This window comes from Oncorhynchus tshawytscha, linkage group LG03 (genome assembly GCF_018296145.1).
Source record: "Oncorhynchus tshawytscha isolate Ot180627B linkage group LG03, Otsh_v2.0, whole genome shotgun sequence".
NCBI lineage: Eukaryota > Metazoa > Chordata > Actinopteri > Salmoniformes > Salmonidae > Oncorhynchus > Oncorhynchus tshawytscha.
The window spans coordinates 48,663,826-48,682,521 of record NC_056431.1 but is presented as its reverse complement, the minus strand read 5'-3'; the positions used below and the strand labels follow the sequence as shown (position 1 = coordinate 48,682,521).

The 18,696-nt window shown below is 44.4% G+C and overlaps 1 protein-coding gene across 1 annotated transcript in view; it reads right to left on the bottom strand.

Annotated features, from left to right (window-relative positions):
• Nucleotides 1-18,696, bottom strand: part of LOC112246682 (parathyroid hormone 2 receptor-like) — a 101,301-nt gene that overhangs the window by 55,751 nt on the left and 26,854 nt on the right. Inside the window, exons 6-7 of the mRNA XM_042320087.1 lie at nucleotides 6,187-6,370; nucleotides 702-855 (exon numbers count right to left, since the gene is read on the bottom strand). Coding sequence (XP_042176021.1) covers nucleotides 702-855; nucleotides 6,187-6,370 — 338 coding nt within the window. The remainder of the gene's footprint in view (nucleotides 1-701; nucleotides 856-6,186; nucleotides 6,371-18,696) is intronic.

Sequence of the window (18,696 nt, the reverse complement as noted above, 5' to 3'; positions counted from 1 at the left end):
AGAAGACCAGCAACTCCGACCACCGAAAGCTGCCCGAACACGGAGAGGAACCAAATTCGGCAGAAGTCGTGACACTATGTCATGGAAAGAGCAGGTTTTCCTAATGTTTTGTACTCAGTGTATTTCCTCTCTTCTTTTTTCTATGTATTGCATGGAAAAGATCATGTGGAACAACAGCGAAGGTAAACATTTTTACACAAAAGTAACAACATTATTTTTACTCTGCATACTTCAACAAACTACATTTTACTTAAGTAGTTTTTACACCATTAGTTTGCCTTCTACTTTAGTAAAATGTTATTACAGTAACAGTACATCTACTTAAGTAGGATACTTCAGTACTCTTTCCACTTCTGGTTATCCCGAGTTGAACTCAGAGTTGATCAAAGTTAACACAGTAACTCCTCAAACCAAACACGTAGTATAGGTCTCTGGTGTCAGAGTGCATTATCAATGTGTACTGGCATTTATAAAACAAATATTACAGCATGATTACCAAAGCTCTTGATGAAATGAAGTAAACAATTTGGGTACTACATTTGTTTTTAGAATGCACACCAACCCAATCAAATTCCATAAACGCTGCAGTCCTACAATGACATCCTCAAACACAGGTCTCTCTTGCAAAATAGTTTTAATCTCAATGAGAATAACCTGTAGCGACATAGGTAAATTAAAATAAATTCATGACACACACTCACCCCATCCGATGAGGGTGAAACCCCACAGGTACTTTGTGTCAGAGAGGAAGGCCATGAAGATGAGACTATGGAGGTACAGGCCCTCCACTAGGATCCAGTAGTAGTTAGTTGCCAAGAAATAGATGAACAGCAGCACTGTCACTTTACAACCAATCTGTAAAAAGAGAGAGAGACAGACAGGGAGACAGAGACAGTGAGAGAGATAGGGGGAAGAGATGGAGAGAGAGACTCAAAACAATTGAGAAAGAAGAATGATTAATAAATAAATGACAATATAGGAACGCAATAAAGCTTTGGAATTGCCCAAGGTTTCACTGTCTGAAACGCATCCTTCCCCCAAAAAATTACTTGTTCTCACTGCAGGTACTTTATAAAAGTTCCCTTCTTCTGTAGAGAGAACTGGTTCTGGTTCTGTGATTTCCTTGTATCAGGGAGGCCTATACTGTCTCAGATGTTGAGACGCAACACTCACATGTTCAGCGTCTGCAAAAGGTCTGTTAGGTGCCAGAGGAAGCTAGAGTCTAAATGGAAATAACAGCTCCCAAGAAACACTATAGACATGTCTATCACAGTGGGAGACAGCGGAAACATTACAATGTGACATTTCTCTAAATGGCTTCCCTGCCAGCCCACGTTCCAGTAATGCCAAGCCATTCGAAAAGAAAGGGACACATTACTGTTGCTCATTGGCTGCTACCAGTGATGACTTCTCTAGTAAACTATACTAGTCATTGATCAGGGTTGGGTAAGTGACTTACTAAATGTCATCCATTAGTCAGGGGATGGTTGGAACTGAAATTATTTTCAAATTGTTTCCTTATGAACAGAAGCATTATTTTTTAAATTCCATTCCACTGTTTCGACCAGCAAAATACATTTCTGAACGATTAGAAACCCCCAAAAAGTACTGGTTTATTCCGGTCCTTCCTGTTTCTTTTTAAACCTCTGAAATCGTATTTATTTTTACATTTAGCGCAACAGTAAATTACTTCACCAATCACGCAACGCAGATAGAACAGCTTGCTATGGGGCGGGCAAGCTATGTCTCAGCAAGTGTAGGTTGGGGAGAAAGGGAGTGAGGGGGGAGAGAGGAAGTGAGGGTGGAGGAGGAGGCTTGGTTTGAAGCGCTGGGCATCTTGTGATGAATTATACCTATGGAGGAACTTTGAACATCTTTTAACTTCAGAGTTGGCTTAACTTCTTTGGGACAGGGGGGCAGTATTGAGTAGCTTGGATAAAAAGGTGCAGAGTAAACTGCCTGCTACTCAGTCCTAAAAGCTAGAATATGGATATAATTAGTAGATTTGGATAGAAAAAAACTCTGAAGTTTCTAAAACTGTTTGAATTGACAGCTTTTCAACGATTGACAGCTGCCTCTGATTGAGAACCATACCAGGCCAAACACAGAAATCCCAAATCAAAGAAAAGAGAACATAGACTGCCCACCCCAACTCACGCCCTGACCATACTAAAACAAAGACAAAACAAAGGAACTAAGGTCAGAACGTGACACACATCTTACAATGAGAATATATATTGTATTAATATAGTATTCTTTTAAAAAGCTATTTGAAAAAAAATGGGGGATTCATTGCCAAAAAAAACTAACTAATTAGTCTTCCAGAAGAAAACATGATAAGTTCATTAACAGGTTTGTTAGAACCTGTTTGTGTCTCTAATCCAACTATGCCACAGTGCTTTTAAGTTTGTTTTAGGATAATTGCTGAGGAGAGGTCAGATGATGATCCCGTAAGAATTGGTGCCTGTGGCCTCCTTATGAAATAGCAAATAGCTGCTGCCTGACAAATAAGAGTAGAAGCATTCCTCTGTGTTGTCTTAACGACCCCAGGGGAGCCTATACTTTGTAATGTGTTCAGTTCGCAATATTCTCTCCCTCTGTTTCTCCACAAACTGTTGATGGAGCTCTCTCTCTCCCTCTATATTTCCTTTCTCCCTCTACCTCCCTTTCTCTCTCGCTCTCCTTTTATCTCACTTAATTTCTTTGTTCCCTCTGTCTCTGCTGACACAGTGCTACTAGAGACCTTGAACCTTTTTCTCACATTTTATATTACCCAGAAAGTTTGAGTTTTGAAGCTCTGACACCTCTTTCATTATCACAACAAACTATGGTGAATGAGGAGTTTGCCCCACCGTACAGAAGATCAGACTGAAGCGTATCCTCAGATTACTCAATACAGTGGCCTTCAAACACCACACTAAGACATTCAATCTCTCTCGGTCCTCCCATTTACTCTGTTCCACTGTTATAAATATACTGTATAATATGTTCCAACAGCTGCCTCTGACAGTTGATCTGCAGCATTCAGAATAGCATACAGTATTTTTCAGTAACTATTTTTCCTCACCAATCTGAGGTAGAAAAGTCATCAAAGTGTCACTCATACAGTATGTTACACCTCTCTGAGGCATGGTCAGTACGGTCTCTGATCAACCTGGGCTGATAGCTGCTTCTCCACACACTTAGGTCAGTTTCTCTGTCAGGGAGGAAGAGGACCCAGGCAGTTGAATTTATCCTCAAAATAATGGTGTCACCATCTGAGGCTCACTTCTTGGGTGTTTCATGTTAGTGGTATGTGAACGCTCAGCTTTTTGAAGCTGGCAGGTATGATATGATATGAAAGTGTGTCATTGCACATGACATCTGATATGAAAAAACTGCATCCTTGCAAGGAGCCTTTAAGTATAAAACAGGGTAGAGGAGGACGAGGAATAGAAGGAGCAGAACGAGGGGTAGGAATGGGAGGAGGAGGGGGGAGAGCAAGAGAGGGAGGAGATTAAATTTAGCTGATTCTGTTGTTAATCACCAAAGTCAGATCAGTCAAAATCATTTGACAAACATCCTTCTTTGAAGTCTCAAACAAAAGCCTACTCACAATTCAGCCAGAGATGAAATCGCATCACAAATTAACTGAAAACAATTGTCTTCTCTCAATAGACTGCTGTCATGTTGTATAAATTATTGGAGACAAGTGCCGGGTTTTAATACTCCACCCAAAAATACAACATGCCATGAAAGACACAGGGACGAAGCCCAAAACAAATACGTATACAAAAACACAGGGATGTAACCCAAACACATGAAATACACGTGACAAGAACAGTAATGACAATACACGGGACGAGACCCGTAATAACGAGTACAAAATACACGCAGCACAAAAGCCAAAACAACAAAGCGCAGGTACTCACAAGACCAACGGACATGGGAACAATAACCGACAAGACAATGGTGAACAGAGTGCACACATATACAATTACTAATCGGGGGAATTGGAATCAGGTGTGCGTAATGAGACAGTTCAGTGACGCCTAGAGGCCGGTGACGTAGACCTCCGGAACTGGTGCATGGAATGAGCATTAGTACCGGGGAATCCGTGACAGCTGCAGCAATGCACATTTAATCACAGGGTAAGCAAAAAGCATAGAAATATTTAATCAAGATGCACATACCATGGGAAGAACCATTGAAACTGCTTTGTTGGCCAAGCTCTGAGCAAAAGCACTGCGACATGAGCATGTCACGCTGTGCCATAGTGCTAATAAAAGTTCAGCTGGTTTCTCACACTTGAAAGGAAAACGACTCTGTAAATATATCTTGTTATGTTCCAGCCCTCATTAGACATGCAACAGACAGCCTTAAGGCTTAATGACTTAAGACAAAACAGAAAACAAAATACGGTACAGTAAGAAGCACAAACCATTTTAAATGGCCCTGAGGAACTACTATACAAAGGAAAGAGATTAAAGTAAAACATGGCAGTCTCTATAGCTTTGAACTCTTTGAACCAGCTATCCCTTATAGAAAATACACATTTTCTGTGTAACACCTGTAAAGCCTATGGTAGCGGGCTAGCAATCTATAGCGCTAAGCTAGTGCTCCCTGTGGTATATCCTCCCTCGCATGTTTGCTGTATTTATTCCTGTCTATACAGCAATTACAGAGCAGAGGAGGCTACAGTAGGGGAACAGACAGACTGACAGAGCATTTTCAGAGCTGGACAATTAAAATCACAGACAAGTGGAAACTATAGCCTTGGGGTACTGAGCATAGCCAGTCTGATTAGCTTTTTGAGTGCAACAGCATGCATGATCTTGAGGTGTTGAGGAAAGACCAGGAAAACTGAAATAGCCCCCTGGCTCGAGCTCTTCATTAAATGTGCAGTGGGTTGAATGGGCATGAGTCATGGAAGACTAGTCTGTATATTCAAACGCACATCACAGGCATGGTGGACTGAAGAAAACATCTAGGAATGAAGTAGGTCCCTGACACAGGGTTGCATTTACTAGCCTAGTTAATGGTATGTGTTGGAGCAATCGTGTCCAGGTTAGGGAAGTGACAAAAACACATTTTCGTTTAAACTGCCAATTTTTAACCGGTTTTCTGTTAAAACCGGAAAAAATCATCATAATTCCACGTGAATTCACAATGCACCTGCGCTGTTGCCAGCAATGGTTTGGGTCTCATGGTGCATCCCTTTCAGATGGTTAAGCATTGCACCTGTAATACCATTACTGTACCTCAATTCCACCTCGCAAAGTTTGCATTTCCTTCTCTTTTAACTTCTCAAAGTATTGCCATACAGGACTCTGCTGCTGTTGCTTGCCTTCTCTGCAATTTTTCAAACTGTTAACAACGTATTTTTGGAACAGAGGAGACTGATTAGTTGCGATACTTCCGAGTACACAAACAATCGCATCTTTCATGGCGAGCTAGTGAGGGATAGAGAGAGAGGGTAAGGGCACACTATAGGCAGGTCAGCCACGAGGCAGACAGAGTCAAAATCATGCACTAGGCCTATGTATCGGCAATCAATCTGTATTTCTCAAAGGAATGCTGTATCTCGCAATTTCTTGGCTTGCTATGTCTCGCAACTTCGGTAAAACAGGCCTCATCATCAATGAATAGGCTAGGATATTTTACATACAAAAGACTGAAGACTGAACACAAACTTGCTTCATTAGCTAAGAGAAAGAGCAGGCTAACCAGCACGAAGGAAAGAGAGGAGGGGGCTGGCAGAAAGAACTGTGGTGTGCTTATACAGTATCTTGGTAATCTGTATCTCTTGTCTTGCATGCCTCACAAATTCACAGAAATAGCCTATAGTTCACCTCTCTGTTTTTATTTAAATTACACAACTTTCCCCAGGCGTTCATAGCATATTATCTAGTTAGGCTATAACACGAAAAATTATCTGTTTTGTGATAACTGCACTATGAATTAAATTTTGTGGGGGGGGGACCAAAAATGTAGGTTTTGTTTAGGGATTTTTCTTAACGTTAAGGATCCCAATTTCATTAAAATATTTTACTCTATTTCACTATTTAATTTCTTCATGAGTCCTGTAAGAGCAGGGTTTATTGGGATCTTTAGGGAGAATTAGTGGAGGAGGGCAGGAGTGGATGCAGAGGAGTGGAGGAGAGGAGGAGGGGATGCGCTGGCAGGAGGTGCAGCACCACTACTCACATATTGAGAGTTGTCCAGTGGCGCCATGGCCACAGTCTTGAAGTTGTCCATGAGCACCGCATCAAACTCCTGCAGTCCGGCGCTGGCGTACACCACTCGGTCCTTGACGAAGATGCTGATGGCTCGGAGCATGAAGGAGACAAACAGGTGGATGTGGATATAATTCCTGGTACAGTGGAGACGCCTGAAAGAGAACACAGACCCAGTAAAAGTTAGCAATAGTCCTTAAAGTCTCTTATAGCTGAGACAAAATGCAAGTAAGAACGTTGAAAAGCAGCGGGTGGCTGCGGTGTGTTAGCTATCACTTGCTGGGTGTCGACGAACGGTCATGATCCAACATATAAAATCGCCTGGAAATGAACAGAAAATGACAGCAATATTCTTGTCAGAGGCCTGCTGGTTTTATCTGTTCGCCGTCACGGTGTGTCTCGTCTTGTAGCCCTTTCCTGCAGTCAATGACCAAAAGTGCCTTCTTTGGCCTTTATTTAATATTAATATGTTATTAATATTTTTCAAAATGTAATCATTCATAAAGATTATTTAGAAGAAACAGATGAAAATCTGGTGTTTCTATGTCAAACAGTTTTGTTATATTTCAGTCTTCTGTGATGTATATAATGTCAAATTTGGATGCAAAATCAAAATGGAATACATATCTGATATGGTACAGATGTGGTACAGATGTCTTCATTTTTTAAACCCATAACCATGTGTGAGGTGTATACTTTTGTTTCAAAGTAGATTTGTTTAAGACTGATTTAGCCCACAGTAAAAGGTTAAGGCCAAGACTTAAAGCCATTTCATCTCGGCTATTAAATCTGAACAAGGCATAATAGTCTCCCACACAATTTAGCTGGATTATAGACAAAATCGGTTACTCTTTGCTCAGAGGAAAGATACACTTTCCAAGCCACCCACTCACATTGATTCTGGGGACCGTTGAGTCAGTCCCTGAGTGTGCTCTCTGCAGTCTCTATTTCACTCTGTTCAAAAGCTCCATTAACTGGAGAAAGAGTATTCTTTCATCCAGAACTACTCTTAATAAAGAGATGTCTCCCAAATCCATATAGTCCATATAAGCACTGGTCTTATACACTGATCATTCAAAACACCTCTTTACATGACATAGACTGACCAGGTGAATGCTATGATCCTTTATTTGTGTCACTTGTTATATCCACTTCAATTAGTGTAGATCAATGGGAGGATACAGGTTAAATAATGATTTTTAAGCTGAGACAATTGAGGCATTATATTTTTAACCTTTATTTAACTAGGCAAGTCAATTAAGAACAAATTCTTATTTACATCAACAGCCTACCCCAGCCAAACCCTAACCTGGACAATGCTGGGCCACCCTATGGGACTCCCAATCACAGCCTGCTGTGATAAAGCCTGGAATCGAACCAGGGGTTGTAGTGATGCCTGTAGCACTGAGCTGCAGTGCCTTAGACCACTGCCCCACTCAGGAGACATGGTACCACGAGAATTTTTATCCCAATCTCCTAACTGAACTATTTTATATGTTTGAAAGACCCTGGTTAATGAAGAATTAGACAAAGCCCCCAGTCTGCAATAGATCAATTCTTTACTCAGAGAGTACTCTGACTTCAAAATGAGAACCCAGTCTTTTTATAACACACACACACACACACACACACACACACACACACACACACACACACACACACACACACACACACACACACACACACACACACACACACACACACACAACATGGACCATTGTTGCTTCTGGGTTAAGTGAGCAGTGTGTCAAGAAGCAGTGCTGCTTGGCAGGGTTGTGTTTCGGAGAACGCATGGCTCTAGAACTTCACCTCTTCCAAATGTAGGGGAGTTAACTACCAATTGTGGAGAAAAAGGTGTAAAAGTAAGAAGAAGAAAAGATAAAGGCTGGGCATTCACATGCAATCCAATAATTGGAGTTCCTCTGTCCAGTGTTTGTGTTCTTTTACTCATCATAAACTTTTCTTCTTATTGGCGAGATATGGCTTTTTCTTTGCAACTCTGCCTAGAAGGCCACCATCCCGGAGTCGCCTCTTCACTGTTGACGTTGAGACTGGTGTTTTGCGGGTACTATTTAATAAATCTGCAAGTTGAGGACATGCGAGGTGTCTGTTTCTCAAACTAGACACTCTAATGTACTTGTCCTCTTGCTCAGTTGTGCACTGGGACCTCCCACTCCTCTTTCTATTCTGGTTAGAGACAGTTTGTGCTGTTCTGTGAAGGGAGTAGTACACAGCGTTGTACGAGATCTTCAGTTTCTTAGAATTTCCTCGCATGGAATAGCCTTGACTTCTCAGAACAAGAGTAGAATGATGAGTTTCAGAAGAAAGTGCTATGTTTCTGGACCTTTTGAGCTTGAAATCGAACCCACAAATGAAGATGCTCCAGATACTCAACTAGCCTAAAGAAGGACAGTTTACTTCCCTCTTTAATCAGGACAACAGTTTTCAGCTGTGCTAACATAATTGCAAAAGGGATTTCTAATGATCAATTAGCCTTTCAAAATGATCAACTTGGATTAGTTATCACAACGTGCCATTGGAACACAGGAGTGATGGTAAATTATTAATGGGCCTCTGTACGCCTATGTAGATATTCCATTAAACATAAGCCACTTACAGTTATAATAGTCATTTACAAGATTCACAATGTCTACACTGTATGTCTGATACATTTTCAATCATTTTAATGGACAAAAAATGTGCTTTTCTTTAAAAAACAAGGAGATTTCTAAGTGACCCCAAACTTTCGAATGGTAGTGCTGCACTGCTCAAAAAATTTAAGGGAACACTAAAATAACATATCCTAGATCTGAATGAATGAAATATTCTTATTAAATACTTTTTTCTTTACGAAGTTGAATGTGCTGACAACAAAATCACACAAAAATGATCAATGGAAATCAAATTTATCAACCTATGGAGGTCTGGATTTGGAGTGACACTCAAAATTAAAGTGGAAAACCACACTACAGGCTGATCCAACTTTGATGTAATGTCCTTAAAACAAGTCAAGATTAGGCTCAGTAGTGTGTGTGGCCTCCACGTGCCTGTATGACCTCCCTACAACGCCTGGGCATGCTCCTGATGAGGTGGCGGATCGTCTCCTGAGGGATCTCCTCCCAGACCTGGACTAAAGCATCCGCCAACTCCTGGACAGCCTGTGGTGCAACGTGGTGGTGGATGGAACGAGACATAATGTCCCAGATGTGCTCAATTGGATTCAGATCTGGGGAACGGGCGGGCCAGTCCATAGCATCAATGCCTTCCTCTTGCAGGAACTGCTGACACACTCCAGCCACATGAGGTCTAGCATTGTCTTGCATTAGGAGGAACCCAGGGCCAACCGCATCAGCATATGGTCTCACAAGGGGTCTGAGGATCTCATCTCGGTACCTAATGGCAGTCAGGCTACCTCTGGCGAGCACATGGAGGGCTGTGCGGCCCCCCAAAGAAATGCCACCCCACACCATGACTGACCCACCGGCAAACTGGAGGATGTTGCAGGCAGCAGAACGTTCGCCACGGCGTCTCCAGACTCTGTCACGTCTGTCATGTGCTCAGTGTGAACCTGCTTTCATCTGTGAAGAGCACAGGGCACCAGTGGCGAATTTGCCAATCTTGGTGTTCTCTGGCAAATGCCAAACGTACTGCACGGTGTTGGGCTGTAAGCACAACCCCCACCTGTGGACGTCGGGCCCTCATACCACCCTCATGGAGTCTGTTTCTGACCATTTGAGCAGACACATGCACATTTGTGGCCTGCTGGAGGTCATTTTGCAGGGCTCTGGCAGTGCTCCTCTTGCTCCTCCTTGCACAAAGGCGGAGGTAGCGGTCCTGCTTGCGGGGTTGTTGCCCTCCTACGGCATCCTCCACATCTCCTGATGTACTGGCCTGTCTCCTGGTAGCGCCTCCATGCTCTGGACACTACGCTGACAGACACAGCAAACCTTCTTGCCACAGCTCGCATTGATGTGCCATCCTGGATGAGCTGCACTACCTGAGCCACTTGTGTGGGTTGTAGACTCCGTCTCATGCTACCACTAGAGTGAAAGCACCGCTAGCATTCAAAAGTGACCAAAACATCAGCCAGGAAGCATAGGAACTGAGAAGTGGTCTGTGGTTACCACCTGCAGTACCACTCCTTTATTGGGGGTGTCTTGCTAGTTGCCTATAATTTCCACCTGTTGTCTATTCCATTTGCACAACAGCATGTGAAATGTATTGTCAATCAGTGTTGCTTCCTAAGTGGACAGTTTGATTTCACAGAAGTGTGATTGACTTGGAGTTACATTGTGTTTTTTAAGTGTCCCCTTTATTTTTTTGAGCAGTGTATATATACACCATTGAGATCCTCACTAGGATAAAGACCTCCTCCATTCCTGCCATTATTGAAAGAGATCGTGATACCTCACATCTCAAAATAGGGCGACTTAATGTTAGATCCCTTACTTCAAAGGCAGTTATAGTCAATGAACTAATCACTGATCATAATCTTGATGTGATTGGCCTGACTGAAACATGGCTTAAGCCTGATGAATTTCCTGTGTTAAATGAGGCCTCACCTCCTGGTTACACTAGTGACCATATCCCCCGTGCATCCCGCAAAGGCGGAGGTGTTGCTAACATTTACAATAGCAGATTTCAATTTACAAAAAAAAAAGACGTTTTCGTCTTTTGAGCTTCTAGTCATGAAATCTATGCAGCCTACTCAATCCCTGTTTATAGCTACTGTTTACAGGCCTCCTCGGCCATATACAGCGTTCCTCATTGAGTTTCCTGAATTCCTATCGGACCTTGTAGTCATAGCAGATAATATTCTAATTTTTGGTGACTTTAATATTCACATGGAAAAGTCCACAGACCCACTCCAAAAGGCTTTTGGAGCCATCATCGACTCAGTGGATTTTGTCCAACATGTCTCTGGACCTACTCACTGTCACAGTCATACTCTGGACCTAGTTTTGTCCCATGGAATAAATGTTGTGGATCTTAATGTTTTTCCCCATAATCCTGGACTATCGGACCACCATTTTATTACGTTTGCAATTGCAACAAATAATCTGCTCAGAACCCAACCAAGGAGCATCAAAAGTCGTGCTATAAATTCCCAGACAACACAAAGATTCCTTGATTGCCCTTCCAGACTCCCTCTGCCTACCCAAGGACGTCAGAGGACAAAAATCAGTTAACCACCAAACTGAGGAACTCAATTTAACCTTGCGCAATACCCTAGATGCAGTTGCACTCCTAAAAACTAAAAACATTTCTCATGAGAAACTAGCTCCCTGGTATACAGAAAATACCCAAGCTCTGAAGCAAGCTTCCAGAAAATTGGAACGGAAATGGCGCCACACCAAACTGGAAGTCTTCTGACTAGCTTGGAAAGACTGTTCTGTGCAGTATCGAAGAGCCCTTACTGCTGCTCGATCATCCTATTTTTCCAAATTAATTGAGGAAAATAAGAACAATCCAAAATGTATTTTTGATACTGTTGCAAAGCTAACTAAAAAGCAGCATTCCCCAAGTGAGGATGGCTTTCACTTCAGCAGTAATAAATTCATGAACTTCTTTGAGGAAAAGATCATGATTATTAGAAAGCAAATTATGGACTCCTCTTTAAATCTGCGTATTCCTTCAAAGCTCAGTTGTCCTGAGTCTGCACAACTCTGCCAGGACCTAGGATCAAGAGAGACACTCAAGTGTTTTAGTACTATATCTCTTGACACAATGATGAAAATAATCATGGCCTCTAAACCTTCAAGCTGCATACTGGACCCTATTCCAACTAAACTACTGAAAGAGCTGCTTCCTGTGCTTGGCCCTCCTATGTTGAACATAATAAACGGCGCTCTATCCTCTAGATGTGTACCAAACTCACTAAAAGTGGCAGTAATAAAGCCTCTCTTGAAAAATCCCAGCCTTGACCCGGAAAATGTAAAAAAATATCGGCCTATATCGAATCTCCCATTCCTCTAAAGATTTTAGAAAAAGCTGCCTTCCTGAAGACAAACAATGTATAAAAAACGTTTCAGTCTGGTTTTAGACCCCATCATAGCACTGAGACTGCACTTGTGAAGTTAGTAAATTACATTTTAATGGCGTCAGACCAAGGCTCTGCATCTGTCCTCATGCTCCTAGACCTTAGTTCTGCTTTTGACACCATCGATCACCACATTCTTTTGGAGAGATTGTAAACCCTTGTTCTACATGGACAAGTACTTTCGGAAAGATATCAGTTTGTCTCTGTGGATGGTTTGTCCTTTGACAATCAATTACAAGTTTCAGTGTTACTCAAGGTTTCGTTTTAGGATCACTATTGTTTTCACTTTATAAAGTGCATTCGGAAAGTATTCAGACCCCTTGACTTTTTCCAAATTTTGTTATGTTCAGCCTTATTCTAAAATGGTTACGTTACAGCCTTATTCTACCTCTTGGTGATGTAATTCAGAAACGCAATGTAAACTTTCACTGCTATGCGACAACACACAGCTGTACATTTTGATGAAACATGGTGAAGCCCCAAAATTGCCTACCCAGGAAGCCTGTGTTTCAGATAGAAGAAAGTGGAAAGCGGCAAATGTTTTACTTTTAAACTAGGTCCCAAGAAACAAAGAGATCTGCTGTTGGATATGACAATTAACGTAACAATTTTTTTACCCACATTTTCTCCCCAATTTCGATCTTGTTTCATCGCTGCAACTCCCCAACGGGCTTAGGAGAGGCAAAGGTCGAGTCATGCATCCTTCAAAACATTTTCAAGTGTACTGTGATCCTGCCGCTACTGTTTCTCAGTAAAGTATTATGTTTATCCTTAACCACTGATTCCTCGTCTGGTCTCTTCTCTACACCTGAGTCCAACCTCACCAGATCACAGCAAGCTTCTTCCTCAACATGGACCCAGCAGAGATCACCCAGATCCAGAATGCTATAACCCAACAAGGAGCACTGCTGGGGCGGCAGCAAGAACAACTCTCCCAAATATCAGAGACCCTCCGGGCACTTACCGGTTCCCTCCAACCACGGCCCAACCCCAACCCAGGAGGAGCCAATGCCCAAGTCTCATCGCCCAGTGCTACAGTCGTCGCCGTATTTCCTCCAGGGAACCTGCACCGGAAACCCAAGATCCCAGCCTCTATGGCTTATTTATTGCCTTCCCTCCCTACTCTTCTACATTTGCACATACGATTTTTCTATCGTGTTATTGACTGTACGTTTGTTTATGTGTAACTCTGTGTTGTTGTTTTTGTCGCACTGCTTTGTTTTATCTTGGCACGGTCACAGTTGTAAATGAGAACTTGTTCTCAACTGGCCTACCTGGTTAAATAAAGGTGAAATAAAAAATATTTTTAAAAGAAATGACCAAGACTTCGCCAGAGAATAACAAATCCCCTGCGTGGAATGTCCCATCCCTCTGCAGATTCAAGCCCTCAATGGACGCACCATCGGCCAGGTGGAATATCAGACCAAGCCCATTCTACTGCAGGTTGGGGTGAACCACTCAGAGACTTAGTTTTCTTTGAATCACTGCTCCCAAGATCCCCCGTATCCTAGGGTACCCCTGGCTAGTGCTACATAACCCATAACCTTCCGACTGCCTCCCTTCCTAAGTCTCTTCCAGAACCTGAACCCATGCAGCTCGGCCGGGCCTGTCTCTCACCTGAGGAGAGGCAGCAACAAATCAGCACTAGGAGCTGCCTATACTGTGGCCGGGTCGGTCACATCATCTCCACTTGTTCCTCAGCAAAGGAGGTGGCTTGGCAGTAGTGGGGCAGCTCCCCCCAGACCCTTGCTAGACGGCACCCTTGTGTGGCGCAAGCCAGGCTTTTCCTCTGTCTTCCCTCATCAACTCGGGCGCCAACAAGAGTTTCCTGGACTGAGGTGTCGTTATCCAGTAGGGCCTGGACACTGTTCCACTCGATTCACCCCTCAATGCCAACGCTCTCAATGGACAGCTCCATGCCTGTGTCTGTGAGAGAACGGTCCCTGTCATCCTGCGTCTCTCTGGGAATCACCAGGAAATAATCCTTCTCCACATAATCAACTGCCCTCGCTCTCCCCTGGTCCTGGGTCATCCTTGGTTAAATCTGCACAATCCACAGATTGACTGGACCACTGGAAAGGTAACCACTTGGAGTACATTCTGTCACTCAAAGTGTCTAAGTTCTGCCCTTGCCCCTGCCTTGTCTGTGCACCAGTCCATTCCAGAACCTCTGGACCTGTCATCAGTTCCTCTCGAGTATCACGATCTAGCTACTGTGTTCAGCAAACACCATGCCCCATCGCTGCCGCCTCATCGGCCATACGACTGTGCCATTGACCTCCAGCCTGGAGCTCCTTTCCTCTGTAGCCGGTTGTATAACCTCTCTCGCCCCGAGCAGGAGGCCATGGAGGGGTACATCCAGGATTCCCTGTCTGCAGGACATGTCAGGCCTTCTTCCTCTTCGGTGGGTGCTGGCTTTTTCTTTGTGAAGAAAAAGGATGGGTCGCTGAGGCCATGCATAGACTTCCGTGGGCTGAATAACATCACTGCGAAGAACAAGTACCGCTTGCCACTCATCAGTTCTGCTTTTGCCCCCCTCAATGGTGCTGTGGTGTTCACCAAACTCCACCTCCAGAATGCTTATCATCTGGTCTGCATCAGAGAGGGGGACAAGTGGAAAACGACATTCAACACACCACTTGGACACTTTGAGTATTTGGTCATGTCTTTTGGGTCTCACTAACCCCCTGCTGTTTTTCAGAGCCTAGTCAATGATGTACTGAGGGATGTGATTGGATGCTTCGTTTTTGTCCATGTGGATGACATTCAGATTTTTTTGAAGGACTCTGAGGCTCACCAGCAACACGTTCGCCAAGTTATCCAACGGCTGTTGGAGAATATGTTTTTTGTTAAATAAAGCTGAAAAATGTGAGTTCCATCCTTCCTCTGTGTATTTCCTGGGTTACATTATTGCACAGGGACATTTACGCATGGATCCCACCAAGGTCAGGGCAGTCACAGTGGCCTGCACCGAGTTAAGAATTTGTTCTTAACTGTCTTGCCTAGTTAAATAAAGGTTCAATTAAAAACATTTAAACCTGAAGCAACTACGATGTTTCCTGGGGTTTGCAAATTTTTACAGATGATTGATCCACAACTACAGCCATCTGGCAGCACTTCTCACCACTCTCACCTGCACCTCCACTCCGTTCCACTGGACCCCTGAAGCAGAGGCAGTGTTCCTGGAACTCAAGTGCCGCTTCACTTCCGCTCCAGTCGTCACTCAGCCAGACCCAGAACTCCAGTTCATCGTGGAGGTGGATGCCTCCGTCAACGGGGTAGGTGCTGTTATGTCCCAACTCTGATCAGAAGCTCCATTCTTTTCCCGTAATCTCTCACCTTCCGAGATAATTTTTGACATCGGTACCCAGGAACTCCAGGCAGTTAAGCTAGCTCTTGAGGAATGGCGTCACTGGATGGTTCTATTCTCCACTTCATTGTGTGGACGGACCACAAAAACCTGTCCTACATCCAGACCACCAAGCGTCTAAATTCCCGGCAAGCCAAGTGGGCATTGTTCTTCGGGAGATTCAACTTCATACTCACTTATCGCCCTGGTTCAAGGAATACCAAGCCTGACGCCCTTTCCTGCCAGTTCAACACCGACAAGACTGGTTCCGAGATCGAGTCCCGCATTCGCCAGGCTCAGCAGAACCAGCCTGACCCCAGTAACGATCCTAGAAATGCTCTGTTTGTTCCAGATTCAGTTCGCCCATTCTACTCACCTGTCACTGGAACATTGCCTTCCTGCATCAGCGCTTTTGCTGGTCCAACATGGAGAGAGATGTCCGGGAGTTTGTCTCAGCCTGCTCGGTCTGTGCCCGGAATATGACCTCCACTAAACCCACGTCCGGCCTGCTTCACCCTCTTCCCATACCCAGTCGCTCCTGGTCACACACAGCTCTGGATTTCGTCACTGGCCTTCCCCCATCCAATGGTAAGTCAGACATCCTCACCATAATTGACAGATCTTCCACAGCGGCTCTCTTCATTCCGTCCTCCAGGGAGACTGCGGACCTGCTGGTGTCCCATGTGTTTTGTCTGCATGGCATTCCTACTGACATTGTTTCCGACAGGGGACCCCAGTTCACATTTTTTTTTTTTTTTTTTTTTTTTTAGAACACACTCAAGAACCTCCAGAAGCTAACCAGCTAACTAGCTACAAGCTATTTAGTCATTGTTAACTTTTTTCAACCTGGATAACACTCGCCAGTCCAGCTTCCCTGCCCCATCCACCGCTGCCCCCTGGACACTGATCTCTTGGCTACATAGCTGATGCACTTTGGACTGTCCATTAATCACGGTACTACTCCATTCTGCCTGTTTATGTTTTATCTGTCGGCCCCCGTTGCCTAGTCAACGCCATTTTACCTGCTGTTGTTATGCTAGCTGATTAGCTGTTGTCTCACCTACTGTTTTAGCTAGCTTTCCCAATTCAACACCTGTGATTACTGTATGCCTCGCTGTATGTCTCTCTCAAATGTCAATATGCCTTGTATACTGTTGCTCAGGTTAGTTATCATTGTTTTAGTTCACAATGGAGCCCCTAGTTCCACTCTTCATACCCCTGATACCTCCTTTGTCCCACCTCCCACACATGCGGTGACCTCACCCATTACAATCAGCATGTCCAGAGATACAACCTCTCTCATCATCACCCAGTGCCTGGGCTTACCTCCGCTGTACCCGCACCCCACCTTACCCCTGTCTGCGCATTATGCCCTGAATATATTCTACCATGCCCAGAAACCTGCTCCTCTTATTCTCTGTCCCCAACGCTCTAGGCGACCAGTTTTGATAGCCTTTAGCCGCACCCTCATACTACTACTTCTCTGTTCCGCGGGTGATGTGGAGGTAAACCCAGGCCCTGCATGTCCCCAGGCTCCCTCATTTGTTGACTTCTGTGATCGTAAAAGCCTTGGTTTCATGCATGTCAACATCAGAAGCCTCCTCCCTAAGTTTGTTTTACTCACTGCTCTAGCACACTCTGCTAACCCTGATGTCCTTGCTGTGTCTGAATCCTGGCTCAGGAAGGCCACCAAAAATTCATGGATTTCCATACCCAACTATAACATCTTCCGTCAAGATAGAACTGCCAAAGGGGAGGAGTTAGCCTGCAAAGTAATGTCATACTTTCCAGGTCCATACCCAAACAGTTCGAACTACTAATTTTGAAAATTACTCTCTCCAGAAATAAGTCTCTCACTGTTGCCGCCTGCTACCGACCCCCTCAGCTCCCAGCTGTGCCCTGGACACCATTTGTGAATTGATCGCCCCCATCTAGCTTCAGAGTTTGTTCTGTTAGGTGACCTAAACTGGGATATGCTTAACACCCCGCCAGTCCTACAATCTAAGCTAGATGCCCTCAATCTCACACAAATCATCAAGGAAGCCACCAGGTACAACCCTAACTCTGTAAACAAGGGCACCCTCATAGACGTCATCCTGACCAACTGGCCCTCCAAATACACCTCTGCTGTCTTCAACCAGGATCTCAGCGATCACTGCCTCATTGCCTGTATCCGCTACGGAGCCGCAGTCAAACGACCACCCCTCATCACGGTCAAACGCTCCCTAAAACACTTCTGTGAGCAGGCCTTTCTAATCGACCTGGCCCGTGTATCCTGGAAGGACATCGACCTCATCCCGTCAGTTGAGGATGCCTGGTCATTCTTTAAAAGTAACTTCCTCACCATTTTAGATAAGCATGCTCCGTTCAAAAAATGCAGAACTAAGAACAGATACAGTCCTTGGTTCACCCCAGACCTGACTGCCCTCGACCAGCACAAAAACATCCTGTGGCGGACTGCAATAGCATCGAATAGTCCCCGTGATATGCAACTGTTCAGGGAAGTCCGGAACCAATACACGCAGTCAGTCAGGAAAGCTAAGGCCAGCTTCTTCAGGCAGAAGTTTGCGTCCTGTAGCTCCAACTCCAAAAAGTTCTGGGACACTGTGAAGTCCATGGAGAACAAGAGCACCTCCTCCCAGCTGCCCACTGCACTGAGGCTAGGTAACACGGTCTCCACCGATAAATCCATGATTATTGAAAACTTCAATAAGCATTTCTCAACGGCTGGCCATGCCTTCCGCCTGGCTACTCCAACCTCGGCCAACAGCTCCTCCCCCGGCAGCTCCTCGCCCAAGCCTCTCCAAGTTCTCCTTTACCCAAATCCAGATAGCAGATGTTCTGAAAGAGCTGCAAAACCTGGACCCGTACAAATCAGCTGGGCTTGACAATCTGGACCCCCTATTTCTGAAACTATCCGCCGCCATTGTCGCAACCCCTATTACCAGCCTGTTCAACCTCTCTTTCATATCGTCTGAGATCCCCAAGGATTGAAAGCTGCCGCAGTCATCCCCCTCTTCAAAGGGGGAGACACCCTGGACCCAAACTGTTACAGACCTATATCCATCCTGCCCTGCCTATCTAAGGTCTTC